Source organism: Vipera ursinii (genome assembly GCF_947247035.1).
Source record: "Vipera ursinii genome assembly, chromosome: 3".
In the NCBI taxonomy this organism is placed as follows: Eukaryota; Metazoa; Chordata; class Lepidosauria; order Squamata; family Viperidae; genus Vipera; species Vipera ursinii.
Genome location: NC_139516.1, coordinates 142,714,614 through 142,732,326, shown reverse-complemented (window position 1 = coordinate 142,732,326; position 17,713 = coordinate 142,714,614). Strand labels below are relative to the sequence as shown.

General features: G+C 42.6%; 1 protein-coding gene across 2 annotated transcripts in view; it reads left to right on the top strand.

The window, feature by feature from the left end:
- Nucleotides 1-6,024: 6,024 nt before the first annotated feature.
- Nucleotides 6,025-17,713, top strand: part of PXDC1 (PX domain containing 1) — a 46,504-nt gene continuing 34,815 nt past the window's right edge. For both annotated transcript variants that reach the window (XM_083358408.1, XM_083358407.1), the window contains exon 1: nucleotides 6,025-6,325. In XM_083358408.1, coding sequence (XP_083214534.1) covers nucleotides 6,070-6,325 — 256 coding nt within the window. In that variant the 5' untranslated portion in view covers nucleotides 6,025-6,069. The remainder of the gene's footprint in view (nucleotides 6,326-17,713) is intronic.

The following is a 17,713-nucleotide window of genomic DNA, read 5'->3' as shown; positions in this document are numbered from 1 at the left end:
GTCAATATATCTCTAGGACATTTTGATCAAATAAAATTGTTTTGAAAAAAGAGGTAAGCTGCTTCCTTTTTCAAGTCCACTTCCTGTCCGGGAGTCAGGAAATGTGCAGCTCTAATTTGCAAGTGGTTGAATTCATTCCACAGGAGATCCTATTCACTTCCTCAGGTATCACAGGCTCATAAGAATTCCAAACAATGTCACAAATGGTTGCCTTGTCATTTCATGAGAACCCACCAATATGGTGTCTACCTCGAAGTGGTTGGGAACAATTGTGCCTGTAAACTGCCCACAGTGAACAACAGGAAGACATTTGGACCAGAATTCTCAAGAGGAACTGAGTCATCCTAATAACAGAGCTGATTGGCATCCCAAAGACTCAATAAGCGTGGAGAAACACTGGTGTTTCTCTGCCCCAGCACATGTTCAAATTCCATCTACATATTTGATCATTTTCACTTCTCATCTTCCATCACTCCCAAGTAATGATTTCTTCCACTTGATTTCTTGGAGTGCTTCAGAAAACGAAGAAGCATACCTGGACCAACTCAGCAAGAGAGGCTGAAGGATTAACCCTCTCAAGCATGTTTATGGTCTCCCTATCCTCAGCAATTCACGGGAAAATTCACACCTTCCACGTAAAGGACCATTTTCGCCTGCTAGGCACCCAAACTAAACTCAGCCCCAGCACCAGCATGAACTATGCTGCCCGTTGCTGACTCCTTTTGTGCCTCTATTGTATCTCTTCTGAGTCATTGTTGAATGGTATTCTCCACTTGCTGTTGGAAAAATTACTTTTCCCCTGATTTTTCTGCCCCCTTCCCCCCACCAACATGCTACCAGTCAGCAGGGATAGCATCCATCAGTCAGAATGAATGGGAAGGTCTGACTTCCAGGCTTCTCCCAGTTTCTCCAGGCTGCTAGGTCTTCCGCACCCCATCTGGGCATCTCCCAAATTAAAATAAATGTGAAGTGAAGAAACATATCAGATGACCTCATAGACTGCAACTAGCTATGTTTTGCAAAATAAGAGGGGGAAAAATCTAGCTGGTGGGCAACCATCTCTTATACTTGTGGGTGAAGGGAACGATCGAAATTGATGAATAGCGCGAAGGTGGTAAATACCTACAAATACATATCTTCTTTTTCTTTAAACTAAACTGTTTTACCCTAAGGCAGGGGTGTCAAACTCACAACGTCACGTGACGTGTCATGACGTTTCATGACTTTTTTTCCATTGCTGGCAATGGGGTAGGTGGGGTTTCATCATGATGCATCCGGCCCATGGGCCGGCAATTTGACACCCCTGCTCTAAGGGAAGTCTGTGGAGAAGTTGATATGAAAAACTGAATGTGGTGTAAACGACAGAAAAGAAAGAAAATTGGGAAACAAGCAGAACTTGGAAAAGAAGCAGCGGAAGACAACAATCAGTGACCAAAGGACAGGGTGTGCTTACAAGTCTCAGCCCTCCCAAAGAGGTCAGGTTCATTACTGGTCACCTGATTTTGTCTCCAAAACAATAGCTGGCAAAGTATAACAGATTTTTAAATATCTTTTTATATCTTTGTAATGTAGCAAGATGGAATAAAAAGGCAAATATGGCTTGGATACCAGTACAGCTAATGATGACTTACCTATGCCTCACTTATGGGCTGAGGACAAGAGATGAACAATCTTACAGAGGTTGGGGGGGAGGGTAGAGGCTATTTTGGCTATTAAGCCATCTTTGTAGCCTGATTAAGTGCACACTGGGGTAGGTTTCTAAACTGAAATTAAAAATGAACTTCTGCAAATAAAAATATAGTTCCGAAGGGTTTTAATCGCTTTTCAAACACTGTAGTGCACATTAAAATGAATTTGCGGCAGCTGCGGTAAAAGTACTGTATATTAAAAAATGAAATGTGTGAAAGAGGATTATGATTTTTCCCGACTCATCTGCTTCACAATAGTTAATTTTTTTAGAAATATATTTTGCCAGTCTGGATATCCCTGGCTTACTTCTCAACTTTATATAATTGACAAATATTCATAATTTCTGAAACTTTAAGAATATTCATGAAGCCAAACAACAATGTAACGGAAACCATCCTTTATCTTTTATGGAATGTAATATAATTGCCCTCAGTTGGAGCAATCTGGTCGTAAAAAGGAAGAGTCTTCTCAGGATCAGATTTAAAATCAACAGGGAACAATCCAAACCTCTTGAAATGCCACCCCATTCTTTCCAGGCAGATCTAAAACCATCCCAATCAATTTTAAGAAATCTAACTAAGACTCTCCCCCCCATTCCATTTACCAAGTCAAAGCAAAACCTTTTGACTTCCTCTTCTCCCTCGTTACCACTGTTGTCAAACACTGGCATTCACAGCCAAAACTTTTGTCGCTCCAGCAGCATTGCGTCATCCTGGGCTTTGGTCCAAGGCTGCTTTCTGGAGAAGTTGATGCAAGGCCTCAATTCACCATGTCCTCATTTTCAGCCCAGTCTTCCCTCGAGAGGTTTTGCTCTGCAGCCCCCAGCTTCCCACGTCAGATTTTCCTCCACGTAATTTGAAAAAAAGCAAAATCTCTCTCTCTCCCTCCTGAAGCTGGATCCTGGAGCCAAGAGCAGACATCTGTGCTTGTGTTTGATGAGGCATCTCCTCCAATCCAGCCCGAGCAGGAGGGAAAAACTTTACTTCCTCCATTAATTATGTCTGTGGTGGGTCAGTAGCACCAAGCACTGAGCAAAAGCATAACTCTTTCCCAGCTTCGAAACGAGGCCACAAAGTTTTTCTTTTCGCATATTTTAATTTCAAGCAGAACACGTGTTTAAAAACAATTAGTAAACCTCTCCAAGAGTTTCTATTGCATTTCCTCTTTATGTGTGAGGAACCATAAGGAACAGAAGGATGAAAAAGTGGCTTCATTACAGAACTGACTTGTAACTTAATACCTGAGTAAGGAAATCCTATTGATAAGTTTTCCCAATAATAATATAGGCTGCAATCCATCAGGAAGCAGTCCAATGCCAGCTAATATTAGTGGAACCTCAGAATGGATTGTCCCATATGGGATTCTGGAACTGGATGTATTTTTCACTCCTTCTGGCTCAGGAATTCTGGGAGTTGAAGTCCACAAAAGAGCCAAGGATGCCTACCCCTGCGGTAGGCTTTGCCTCATCACCAGGCTTTTGGGGAAAAGCCCAGAGTTTGGACCTAAGAATAGGCTTTGATATCCTTTTTCCATCTTCTCTTCCAAACACTGCTGGATGAATAGGCATAGCTTCTATTTAATCAGGCCACAGTAGGAATTTAAAGTGGTAGCAAGGCACAACACTGATCCTACCATTAGACGGTGTGGTATCTGCAGCAGTCAACAGATGTTGGACGCCATGAAAAGAGCAGCTAATTGATAACTGTTGTCACTGTCTTTTAACTGGTAGGGGAACTGCTGTGGGATTAGGTCTCAGGGCCCAAATAACTGTGTTGGATATTATGCCAGGCAGCCAACAAAGACGCTGATTCAACTCAGGCAACCTATATTTGAGAGATGGTCCTCTGAGCGTAGACAGTCAGCTTAGTGTTGTTGTTAAGGCACCAGATTAAAAACCAGGAGACCAGGAATTCTAGTCCCTCACGGAGCCAGCTAGATGACCTTGGGCCAGTCACTGTTTCTCGACCCTAGGAAGCAGGCAATGGCAAACAGCTTCCAAGAATCTTGCCAAGTAAACTAGGACTAGGCAGTGGCCAGAAGTTATTCCTGACTTGAAGACACATACTGTACTGTACAGAGTCTAACATTCTTCCATCTTTCAACCTTAAGTAAGGCCACCGTGTCCCCATTGATTGCAGAGGTGGCCCATAAGACCCAAGTCTAGCCAACCTGAAGCTGACTCTGGCACACGGTCTTTCTGGGTCAGTCTTTTGGATAAGAACTGAATTGCTCCATTTAACATAACTGTACATGAGGGTGGTTTAGCAGGGGGCGGTTTTTATAGTTAGTACAAGTAGTCCTGACCCATGACCACAATTGAGCCCAACATTTCCGTTGTTGTGAGACTTTTTGTTAAGTACATTTTACCGTTTTACATTTCTTGCCACAGTTGTTAAGCGAATCACTGTAGTTATTAAGCTAGTAATTGGGTTGTTAAGTGAGTCTGGTTTCCTCATTGACCTTGCTTGTCAGAAGGTCGTAAAAGGTGATCACATGACCTCGGGACACTGCAGTCCTCACAAATATGAACCAGTTGCCCAAGTGTCTGAATTTTGATCATGTGACCATTGGGCTGCTGCAAAAGTTGTAACTGTGAAAAATGGTCGTAAGTAGGGCTTTTTTTCTCATAGAACGCTCAGAACGGAGTTCCGGCACCTTTTTTGTTTAGAACCTTGTAGGGTAGGCAAGGTGGGTTGTATGACATGTGTGAGTTCCGGCACCTTTTTCTTTTACAAAAAAAGCACTGGTCGTAAGTCACTTTTTTCAGTGCTGTTGTCACTTCGCATGGTCACTAAACGAACTGCTGTCAAGTCTAGGACTACCCGTACTTGCCTTTTCCAGCTGTGGTTTGTGAGTCTGGATTGATTAGGACCCAGATCTGATCGGTCCTTTCCAGCTTGTTGCAGACAGAGTTTAGGATTTCACTTCTCCCGTTTCCGAATAACCCTCGCCGGGATCGGAGTTGCGCGTGTAGTATCCGCGCCACGCTCCGGTTCTTTTGACACTTCGGTTTAACCCGCGCTCAGCGGAAAGGAGGAGGCGAGCAAATTGGAGACTCGCCAGTTGCTCGACTGGAGACGATATTGGTCTCTCTGAAGCGGGAAAGATCGACTGGATTCCTCCGGAGAAACCACTTTGTTTTCTTGCAAGGAAACAGGGAGAAGTTAACTTTCGCCTCCCAAGCCCCGCGGGGCAAGAGTTATCCGGAAACCTACGAGAGAGGAAAAAGCCAGCATCCCGGCGGTCTTTTCTGCTCACGATTCACCACAACCCTCTTTCTCCAGCAAGCAAGCAAATTAATCAGTTGCTGTTGCTTTTTTTCTTTTTCTTCCCCTCGGGCTGTTGCGTCACGACCTTTTAAAAGCCGGCCTCTGCCAAAAAAATCGATGTTCTGCCAACATCCGATCGAGAACTCCTCGTCTAGCACCTCCCCTGCCGCCGGAGTCGGACAGACTAGATTCCAGGGAGGGGGGGACCCGTTTGCGTCTTCCGCCCCCACCCTTTTTCTCTTCTTCTTTTTTTCTTTTTTTCCTTCCACGTGTTGAATCTCGGATAGGAAAAAAAGAAGAAGCCCGGAGCCTTAAAAGCCGAGTTGTGCTTGTCAGGGCGCGCGTGCTTTATCTATATCTATATCTATATCTATATCTATATCTATATCTATATCTATATCTATATCTATATCTATATCTATATCTATATCTAGATAGATAGATAGATAGATAGATAGATAGATAGATAGATAGAGCTATCTATCTATCTATCTATCTATCTATCTATCTATCTATCTATCTATCTATCTATCTATCTATCTATCTATCATCTATCCATCTATCTATCATCTATCTATCTATCTATAAATTCAGCCCCAGATCTTCGCCCTGCCTCCCAAACATTCAGGAAGATTGCAAAAGTGGGGGCGGGGGGGGGAAAGAAAGGAAGAAGCGTCAAAGCCGCAGATGCAACGCAACGCCACCCTACGAGCAAGCCTAAATAATCCCTTCGGCCTGAAAAGCAGAAGCCCGCCTGATTTGCCCGACAGCTCCTCTGCCCCAGCCCGCGCTTGTGACTAGCAAGCGGTGGCGGCAAAAAAAAGCAACTGTAGTCAGGGTGGAGGCGGCGGCGGCGGCGGCGGAGGAGGAGGAGGAGGAGGAGGAGGAGGAGGACGGCTGAGCCCTCCCCTCCTCGCCTTCGCCTGGACGAAGAATGCCGGAGGCGCCCGTGGCCGCCCTGCGCGGCGCTTGAAGGCAGCGCCTTGTGCCGTCGACGCCCAGCTCGACCATGGTGGCTCCCTTTTCCTGACGCCGAGCGGCTTCTTTGGCGAAGGACGGAGGATTTCCGCCGTCCCCTCGCAGCGGGCTGGTATGCGCGGGCAGCGGCGGGATGGCCTCGGCTGTGTTTGAGGGCACCTCGCTGGTGAACATGTACGTGCGGGGCTGCTGGGTGAACGGCATCCGGAGGCTGATCGTCAACCGACGCGGGGACGAAGAGGAGTTCTTTGAGATCCGCACCGAGTGGTCGGACCGGAACGTCCTTTACTTGCACCGCAGCTACTCGGACTTGGGACGCCTCTTCAAACGCCTGCTGGACTCCTTCCCGGAGGATCGCCCCGAGCTGTCAAAGTCCCCCTTCCTCCAAGGTTTGCCGGCTGCCTCGCTTTCTGACTTTCTTTCCCCCATCCTCTGCCCGCTTGGCGCGTCGCCTCTAAGGCGAGAGGAAGTTCCCTGAAAAGGAGCGGCGCTTCCTTCCCGCCACAGTTGAAGGATCGGGGGTGGTGGGGGGGTGGTAGAAACTTTTCGCCTCCTACTAAACCTCCTCGCTGCCCAAGCCTAAATAGACCCGACGTTTTCTCTGAATCCTTCCTTGTAGTAGAGGAAGGCAACCGGGATAGGGCGCAGTGTCTCTAAGCCGGTTTCTAACAGAACCGAACCGAACAAGAGAGGTGGAAGGGACCTTGGAGATCATCTAGTCCAACCTCTTGCTGAGGCAGGATACCCTATATACCATTTCAGACATAGACTCAGAAGTGGTCCTGGTCTCAGCCAGTCCTTGACATTCGTGATCAATATAATGTCTCTGGGCATACCAAAAAAACAACAACACCGCCTTCCCCAAAGGCTTCACCACAAAAATGACGATAGGAAATACTTGTGATAAATATTTTTCCGCTAATGGCCGAGAGTGAGGCTGGGAATGAATGGGGCTGGTTCCACAGGGACAGGATATTTTCCTTTTCTCCTTAGCCATGAGGGAGGACTGTAGACATAGAGGGGCAGAGAGCCACGTGGCTGGTCAGCTCCACCCTAGATCTCCTTAAGTTCAGCTTTTGAGACAGAGAAGTCCTGTGTGGTGGGTCTGTGTTGAAAATGGTTGGCCTGTTGCACTGCCCTTTAATTCTGAGGGTTGTTCAAGTACAAATTCCAAAATGAAACTTTACTATAGTTGGGGTTGCTGTTGTATGGGGAGTTGTGTCAAGTGCATTTATTTGAATTTTCTGACTTTTGCGTCACTTTGGCATGGGGTTCGCAACTTTATGAATGCACCTTAAATTTCTACCTCGTAACTGGTAGGGATGTTGATAACGGGAAAACAGCAAAGAAATAGCCTGATAATACATTTTGTTTTACAGATACCAAATACTAGTGAGTCCTATTTGTTCTTTGGACTGTCAGTAACCACCTCTGTCTGTGTATATGATTGCTGAACATCCTAATTCATCAAAGTATTTATCGACACAAGTAGATAAACAGTTATTACAGCAGGATAAGTGAAGCTAACTATGATACTCAAATTAAGTAATGTTAATCCAGGAACCCGTGATAGCAAAGTAGAGGGGCAGATTATCCTACTGAGACTCCCAGAGTAGCCCTGTGCCACCCAGAGTTGCTTGAACAATGAGCTGGGTGGCATTTAAATTTAAATTAATAAATCTTTTTGCTCTTCCAGCCTTATTCTGCTCCTTCAGATTTCTACATAGACTCAAATCAGCTGTTGGACATATATGAAACATACATTAAAATAGATGCTTTAAAATAGTAAAATCCATAAAAAATGTGCTGTCACCAACTAGCTTTTCCATGCTGTTTCAAGATTATAAATGTTGCAGGAACTTGAATTTACCTGGGTCTGCCACGGAATCCTATAATTATAGCGCAGCTCCCAGAAATACCCATTATAAGAAACAAAAGTCGAAACCAAATGGCTCAGGTGGAATGACAGAACAGATCCTCAGAACCAACTTATCCTTGTCATAAATTGATTATCTGTTCCAGAAACAAATAATCTTCTGGATAATTATTGATGATAATCCCAGAAAAACACTTGTCACAAAGGGAAATTAAAGGCTACAGGTTTTATTCCTGACTCTGTAATTCATATGTAATCACCATGTTGGCAAGTTTTACATTTGATATTTATATGGTTCATCCAGTTCTCCATCCAACATGTATGCATCTATTCAAGTAATGTACGTATGTGTTTCTCACAGGCAGATTTAATTTGATGTGTAAAATATGTTCTAACAAAGGGCTTTTCACTCCCAGCTATTTGGTAACAATGCTAATGTGCATTTAAAAAACCTTGAAAATTAAGCACCCTATATTATATATTTTTATTCCTGTTATCATAACTCCTCCTTCAGTTGGATGATATTCTCAGCCCAAGGTATATATTCATTGTGGGCTTGATTTTAACTGAAATAAAAGAAATATATTAAAGAAAAAGGGAGGTTAGAAACAAGGATTTTAAGGTTTCTAAATAAATACAAAAAACTACAGCGCTCAAAAAAAAGAAAAGAAAAATGATAGTGGTATACAGTGAAGAAAAAAATCCTAGATTGATTATGGTAATTAAACTTATCTAAATGTGAGAAAAAAGGGGAAAAAGGGGGGGGGGAAAGGCTAACTGACTGAAAATAGAGAAAACATCTCCTTGGTGGAGCAGTGGGCTAATGCCTCCTTAAGTAACACCAGCTGCCTGCAATTAGTGCAGGTTCGAGTCCCACCAGGCTCAAGGTTGACTCAGCCTTCCATCCTTCCGAGGTAGGTAAAATGAGGACCCAGATTGTTGGGGGCAATTAAGCTGACTTTGTAATAATGCCGCTTGGGGTGTGTGTGAAAGCCCTAATAAGCAGGCATATACATAGAATGAAGGCTACTGCTAAGCTTGTAAGCCGCCCTGAGTCTTCGGAGAAGGGCGGGATATAAATGGAATTAAAATAAATAAAAATAAAAATAATATCCATTGTTGATATAAAATTAAACTTAAACATAGACCCCTTTCTGCAATGTTAAGAAGCTTTCTCTCCATTTTGTTGTTCCTCCCAAATTGTAGCCTTAGTTTCACTTGTGTTTTATTATAATTGGTGTTTTTTTAAAAAAAAAGAAGAATGAAATGCTGTCTTGAAGAAGGCCTTGCTTGTTCCTTGTGTGGCTTTTCATGGGATCATGTATAAGATGGGAAGAAGAACAAGCAGTGCAGTCAAGTCACGTTAAAATCCTTGGCAGGCAGTTTTGTTGTTAATTCTGTGATTGTACTTTGGCTCTGATTGCTGGGAAACTGAATGGGGTACTCAGGCTCTGTGTACACATAGCCGCTGTGGAAACCACTGAATAGATTCAAAGGGAGAAAAACGGATGGAGACCTCTGTTTCAGCCAGGACTGATCTCCTGGCTAGGTAATATAAAGTCACAGCTGAGAACCTCATAGCTAGTTCTCTGCTCTGGGCTACCATCCTTAGAGAAATTTGAGCATCTGTGGTAAATGTAAATGCCCCGTAATCCTCATAAGGAATAAAGCATCCTGACAACACTGATTTCATGCTGATATAGGTAGTTCAAGTAATATTTCTCAGACCACTAAGTAAAGCCCTTGTGAGGTGACTAGACTTATACATTTTTCTGGTTGGAGAAGTGGTCTCAGATTTGGAAGTCTGGATAGTAACTCAAATAATAGCTTGCTGAATGTTGCAAAGCATTTTGAGTTGGCAACTACATGATGGCCAGAAGATATAACTTAGAAGAACACCACATCTTTTCTTAGTTGGTTGATAATCACACTTTATTAAGGGATTAAAATTAGTCAAGGGCAGAGTTCACACACTGTGGAACTTCCTTTGGTCAGTAGTATTAGAAACCAGTTGACCGCAATATATTTGAATGGTGTTCTTGTTGAGCTTATTATGTCTGGTAACAATTTAGAAATTGTTCCTCCCTCCGAGTTCCTTTAATTATACAGTCCTTAGAATATGATTACTAAGCAAATGGGTGAAACTTCATAATGTTAAGATCATAAACAAACCAGGGTTAAAGATGATCATACTATGCATAAGCTCCTGTTGATGTCTTTACTTGACTTTTTGGATACTGGATGAAGGGAGGGGAAATGGAGATATTGTATTGTATAGGTAAGGAACTAGTTAATATCACCGAGATACTCATTTATATCATCAGATTGCAGTTCTGAACTACAGTTTAATTAAAATAATTAAGATTAAGTACATAAGGCTAGCTCATGCTTTTGGTGGCTTCAGAAGATTTCCAAGAACATTTAGTTTTTTGATGAGGCCACCAGGAGCATGAAATAGCCTTATGTACTGAGTCTTCTATTTACCAGAAATCAGCTAGGTGTACAATAGCATTTCCCATCATTCTTCTTTGTGCATGCCCTTACAGCATCGTCAAAGGCTTTTAAAGACCAGCACACAAATCAGCATTAATTATGTGACGCTGGCTGGCATCATGACTCTTTCTATCTAGACAGCATCCCCCAAACATATTAATTTCATTTTTAAGCTTATGTAACCAAAAAAAGATAAAGTGTCCTGTCTCAGACCACACACATGCAACCTGTGGAGAGGTTTGCAAATTTTACTTGAAAGTTTTAAAGCAAAGGAACAAGTGGCAAAGGAAATATGTGTGCAAGCATGCACATACAGACAAGAGAAATCAAGTCCCCCAAAGTCCAGGAAGCTTGCCTTGCGAAAGAATCCAAATCAAAAAACAGCAGGCCCAAGGATCAGACAGCTGGTCTAAGTCCAGAGTCACAAACATGAAAATTCAGGTTGGGAGAGCCAAGGCACACCGTGTGTAGGTCAACAAACGGTCGTCACCAATGAAAAGGCTTGAGCTCACTGCTCTTCTTAAATAGAAGCAACCCCATGTTGGTCATTTGGAAGGGTGAGGTTCCATTTCCAGCAAAGAGCCTTGCAGATCACCTTTCCTCTGCCCATTGCGCCATGTTCCCTTGCACGGGGAGGGAGTGGCAGCTTAGACCAGGGGTAGGCAACCTCGGCTCTTTTATGACTCATGGACTTCAACTCCCAGAATTCCTGAGCCAGCCATGCTGAAGGAAAAGAGAGAGGTTTCCAAGCTGAGCCATGCTAGCTCAGGAATTCTGGGAGTTGAAGTCCATGAGTCATAAAAGAGCCAAGGTTGCCTACCCCTGGCTTAGACTCATCTTTAGAGGCTGGGGGCAGCTGTGTCTCTTGGTTACTGTGGCTGTTGCAGCACAACCTCCTCTGGCCTAATACTCCTTAGGCACGGGTTTGTCCAGCAATTCAGGAACTGGCTGTTCTTTGTCGATTTCCTTGTCAGAATCTGGCTCGGCAGTGACACATAGGATTGACAAAGAGCACAAGATTTCAAAGGAACATGACAAATTTTTGCAAGATTTTAGCTTTTGTTTTATTTATTTTTTTGAGATCCACTTTGATCTAGCCCCCAACCTTTTGGGCACCAGGGACCAGTTCTGTGGAGAGAGATTGTTTTCCGCATACTGGAGGGGGTGTGGTTTCGTGTGCAGCCTGCATCCCGCGCATGGGGCTTCGTTTGTTTGCGTGGCCCAGTTTATGGCATGCTGTGGACCGGTTCCGTTCCACGGATCAGGGGTTGGGGACCTCTGATCTAGTGGTTAAGGCACGAGACTAGGCAGGAAACCTGTGAGTTCTAGTTCTGCCTTAGGCATGAAAGCTGGCAAGGTGATTCTCAGTACACAATAAGCTGGTCAGTCAATTCCTGATAACAACCAATCGACCAACACTCAGTTGATCGTTCCCCCTCCCCCTTTACACTTGGAGGAAAACACTAGGAAGAAAAAATAATTCTACATTGTGAACTTCTTGCAGTATTCTTGCAGACACCAGTATACAACAAGCATGCCTAAATTTACCCAGGACTACTTGATGACACAGAGAAAATAACCTTACTGAGAAAATTCTCAGCCAGAGGATTAGTTTCTTTGGGTTTCTTATATTTGTAGACAGAGAAAGAGTTACCTGTTTTAGCAGTGTTAGACCTGTTATCTTCAATTACATTTCAGGTGTTTCTGCTAATCTGCAATATTGCAGTTTGGCTCTCAGGGATTCACATAGTTTCACTTTGCTCTGCTTCTGCCACGTAATCTTTATTATATTGTCTGGGCTCTTGTTTCTTTTTTCTGATTTTGGGTAATGTGGAGTTATTCCCACATTTGTTTCTCCTCAGCTGGAAGCAAGAAGCTGAAAGGATTTTGGCAGAGACTTACTGTTCTAAGCTGCCATCTGCAGTCAAATCTACGATACTGCTGCAGAAACCTACCAACCAACAAAAATGCAATTCTTCAGCTAAAAAAAATATCTCAGTATTAATACTTCACAGTAGATTTGAGGATAGCTTAATGGAAATATTTTGACAAAGTTGCTTATGCCAGACCCCTAGTGATTCATGTGTTATTTTTCAGGATTTGAGATGGAAGTTGCAGAATAGGTGAGAAGATAATTTAGTTCCTTTGAAAACACAATACCGTAATTGCAGTAGCACTTAGACTTATATACTGCTTCACGGTGCTTTACAGCCCTCTCTAAATGGTTTACAGAGCCAGCGTATTGTCCTGGACAATCTGGGCCCTCATTTTACCGACCTCGAAAGGATGGAAAGCTGAATCAACCTTGGGTCAGTCAGGATTGAACTCCTGGCAGTCAGCAGAATTAGCCTGCAATAACTGCATTCTAACCACTGCACCACCATGACTCTTTGTATATGTAGGAGTTTGAATCGCAAAGACTTTTTTACAAGCATAAAACTTTTGTCCACTTTGCAGAGCCCTTTATAATAGCCTTATAAAATATATAACTTCTTCTGTGTTGTATCCTTTCCCCTTAAATTAAGTATTATTGATGAAATAAACAGTTGCACAAGACTATAGGATGCTAAGCCAAAGTTCAGATGATTACAAATTCATATAAAAATAGGGATGACATCTAATGATCCTCCTAGACTTGTCAAATTTTATGATTTTGTAAGATGTTTTCATGAAATCTAAAAGAGAAGAATGCCATAATTGTGTAAAATGTGGGGCACTGAATAGTTAAAATAATATTTTATAATAAAATAAAGAATCACAGGGGTCATTGTGCAAGACTTGTACAGTGGAAACCAGGGCCTGAAAAACACTGGGGTCCTCTGTCTTGTCAATTCACTTGTTTGATATTTTTACTTATATCACTGCCCAAAGCCTTAGTACAGGATCAGATGTACCTAGAGGAGCACTTTGCGAAAGTTGAGGGAAGAAGGAGCAGAAGCTAACGTTCCCATTATTCTTTTCTCCTGAGGTTATCTGAAAATGTGGTGTGGAAAACTGGAGAATTCTTTGCAGCAGCCTGAGAGGCAACTTAAACAGCTGCAGAGGCAATTAATGGAAACCTTTCCTCTCCTCACTGCAGAAGACTTCTGGATCCACATGCATCTTCTGAAAAAAAGGGATCGTTCTCATTCTAAAGAGCTCCTCACTTTTCTCCTGTAAAAGGCTACTCATGCCTAGCAGAGTAGGCCTGTGGTTTGCAAACAAAAATGTGGACTAGTAACTTTTTATTTGCAAGGCTAGCTTGGTTGCAGTTAGCTTACTGGCAGTCCTCTTTTATGAACTGATTCATTTAGCGAACACTTACAGTTACCCAGGAATGAAAAAGTAACTTTGGGACCAGTCTTCACATTTACAACCTTCAAAGAACTATAAAGCAACGGAAAGCTAAAGTAAAATTGTAACATCGTGATGTTTTCCTTAGTGACCACTTTGCTTAATGACCGAATTGCTGGTCCCAATTGTAGTCGCTAAATTGTGGCTACTTGTATTCCTTAAAAACAAATCAACTTGGCAAATAAAGTCTGGATTCTAGGAATGGCTAGAATATTTGCAGCACAACAGCAAGATTTCATCAAAATGCATGAAAGTTGCTGATTCTTACCCAAAATGGAAACAGGCTTCTGATTCTGTATACTGTACCTCACGATGTTCAACCCCCACAATTAAAAATAGCAGCAATTTCATGAGAACAATAGAGCTAAAAACTTACTTTCAGTCAGATAATTAAAGAGTCAGATCCCTTGTTTACCAGCCAGGGCTTTTTTAATGGACTCTTGACATTGGCACAATAAAATGTGTCACAGTTAATGCAATTTATCTATTGTGAAATTAATCTTTATTGCGACAGCATAGCAACAGCAACTACTGTCTGTGGAAATAGCTAATTTACTTCTATATCCTAAAATACCAGTGCAAATACTGCTCTCTATCAATAATACCTTTACTGTACTTACCTCTGCAAACATAGCAGTATTTAGAATAAATCCATGGCAATCAGTGGTAGTTAAGGCAATCAGAACCAATTTAAGCCCCGTAGATTTCAATTAATCCACACATGTACTACTAAGACTGGATTGAATTGTATAATTGTATAACCAGATGCCTGAATGGAGAGGAAAGGCTTTTTTTTCATTCTTTGCATAGCTGATGTTTATATAAAGTGAATACATAGGCTTTATATTATTGTTCCCCAAACAACAAAAGACTTGTTTGTTGCCCAGTTATGGCTTTCCTTAGTGGCATCTGACTGAAAACTGAATCTTAATTGCTATCCCAATTACTGTTAATCAAACCCTACCGTTGTTAGGTGACCAAAGTCAGTGGGGAAGCTGGCAGGAAGTTGCAGGCTCCAGGCTGGTAGGCAGCTAAGTGGAACCTGCCAGGTAGGAGAGGAAGTGAGGGGATGCTTAGGGGGTTGGGGTGGTTCAGGGAGGGTGGAGGAGTCAGGGAGGGTTTGCAAGGGAGGGTGTGAGAGGTGTAGCATGGGTTGGAGAGTGTTGTACAAGGGTTTGCCAGTGGCCGGTAACATAGGATTTGTGGGGGGGGGTGTGTATGGATGGGTGGAGTCATACTCAAGAAATTTACAATCTTCCCTGCTGTCTTCCCCATTGACTTTCTGGGGAAACTGGCAGAGTAGATTGCAAATGGTGATCATGTTGGCTCAGCCAATCTCAATGTATACATGGCTGTACTTTGACAATAAAGGTTCATTCATTCATGTGATCCCAGGGCACTGTAACTGGCCATAAGTGCCAACCTGTTTGCCAGGTGCCCAGCTCACAATCACATGACTGCAGAGGTGTTAGGTTAGTCGGTAATCCAAGGACCCGTCTTAACCATCATCCATTCAGTGCTTCAAACAGTTGCTGAACAAATAGTCATAGGTCAAGGGCTACCTATAATCAGATTCAACCAGAGGACTCTTTGGGTGTCATTCTGATTAGATACAACCATTGTCCTTGTTCCAGAAACGTGAGCTTGTATAAGATATCACTGCATATTGCTGGCATGGATGCAATGTATAGTTACGACTCTAAAATGATATTAGGCGGCATCCCTTGAGGTAATCAACAAAACCAACTTTGTTTTATCTTTGCACAGAAAACAATGTTTCTAATAGTTAAAATATATTTTGGGAATGCAGCCTATTTCAATCACAGGGCGAAGTGTCTAGAAATGTTTCTGGTTACCATAGTAATTGTAATGTAAAGCAAGAGAGCCCATAAAGACAATCCTACACATTGTGGGTATTTATGAGTAATTTAATTATTACATGAGAACAATTAACGCTACAGAATTTTTACATTGGCTTCAGTTTGCTGTTTCTCAAGTCAGCCACTCAGGACAACATTACATAAAATTCTGCTCAAAACATTGAACACAGATGCAGTCATCACAATTCCACAAAATGAGGCTGCTGATCTGTTGCTTTTTTTCCACAGCAGGCATTTTGTTAACAGCACTTTTAAGAATAAGCATACTCTGTGTAGAGGAACAGATGTTTGTCAAACTATGAGCAAGTAGCAGGATGCACTCAATTTTTCAGATGGTGTTTAAAGAGAGAGGAAATTGCCCTCATTTCCATATTGTGTGTCAGCGATCATACTAATCTATTTCAGGAAAACTTGTGGTTAGTGTTAGAATGCACTCCATTTGCTGTTTAGTCCAAAGGTCGTGGCATTAATCCCAATGAGGTTTTTGTGTGTATGCATGCTTGTGAGCAATTAGTGAAGTTCCAAAGTCCAACTTAATAAATATTTCTAAAGACAAAAATAAAACCCAGTTTTAGGAAACATCCAATCGAATAGCATCTTGAAAAATTCATAGTTTTTCATAATCTGTGCCCCCAGTCGTTTGGCTCTGTTTCTTTCCAAGGGGGAAAAAAGGGATTTAGAGGCAAGGTTTTAATGTAAGATAGGGAAAATTCATGAATAACTATGACACCTATTTTTTTGTGTTTTGCTGCCAAATTTCAGTGAAGCCATTTTGGGGAGTTTATATATTTTTTTTTAAAAAAAAGCTATGTTGTCTGGTGGTTCATCAGACTTATGCACTAATAGGGTCTGGAGTGTCTTTGGAGAGTGGTTGAAAAAATGAATTTAGTGGTGGTCGACTATGTGCTCAGAGCCCTAATTGCATGTATATAGATGACTTTTTTTGACCTTCCATGGATTTCCCTGGCTGCCAATTAATGCTGAAGAAGGAAGGACCAGATCACCACCAAAAAGGAAAGATGAAACAAAAGAGCATATTATAGACCATCCTTGTGTGTGTTTATTGGGGATAGTCCACATCAACATACAAAGCAGGGGTCTTCAAACTTGGCCCTTTTATGACTTGTGGACTTCAGCTTCATGTCCATAAGTCATAAAAGGGCCAAGAAGACTCCCTGATATAAAGGATCACAACAGCTTAGAAAATAGATAAAAAGATAAAAAGAGGAGGTGTTCACTAACCACTTTGTAAATAAAGAAAAATGATTGCAGAGCAGAACAGCTAAATAATTTTGGACTGGAGACCACTGAAAAATTCCAGGGTTACAACTAGGTTGGGTCATCCAAAAAAATACCAAAAGGCTGTAGCAAACTACTCCAGACTTCCCAAGAGGACTACGTGGATTTGCCCATACGTTTAAAGGTAAAGGTAAAGGTTCCCCCGCACATGCGTGCTAGTCGTTTCCAACTCTAGGGGCTGGTGCTCATCTCTGTTTCAAAGCCGAAGAGCTAGCGTTTGTCCGAGGACGTCTCTGTGGTCATGTGGCCGGCATGACTAGACGCCAAAGGCGCACGGAACGCTGTTACCTTCCCACCGTAGTGGTCCCTATTTTTCTACTTGCATTTTTATGTGCTTTTGAACTGCTAGGTTGGCAGAATCTGGGACGAGTAACAGGCGCTCACTCTGTTACGTGGCACTCGGGATTCGACCCACCAAACTGCCAACCTTATGATCGACAAGCTCAGCATCCTAACCCACTGAGCCACCGCATCCCTATGGTTAACAAGGGTCAACTCAAATCAAGGGAGCCTTTACTGGTTCATGAAATACACCAGTGATTTGGCAATAGATGGTCCACTGGTGATTTCCTCCTAATGGAGACAGGGCTGTCTCAAGTTGATAGGGACCTTGGAGGTCTTCTAGTTCAACCCCCTGCTCAAGCAGGAGAACCTATACCATCTCAGATAAGTGACTGCCTAGTCTTTTCTTTAAAAGATCCAGTGAGAGAGCACCCACAATTTCTGAAGGCAAGCTGTTCCACTGGTTAATTGTCCTCACTGTCAGGAACTTTCTCCTTAATACCAGGCTGCTTCTCTCTTTGATTCATTTCCAACCATTGTTTCTCGTCCTTCCCTCTGGTGCTTTGGAGAATAATTTGACCCCCTCTTCTTTGTGGCAGCCCCTCAAATACTGG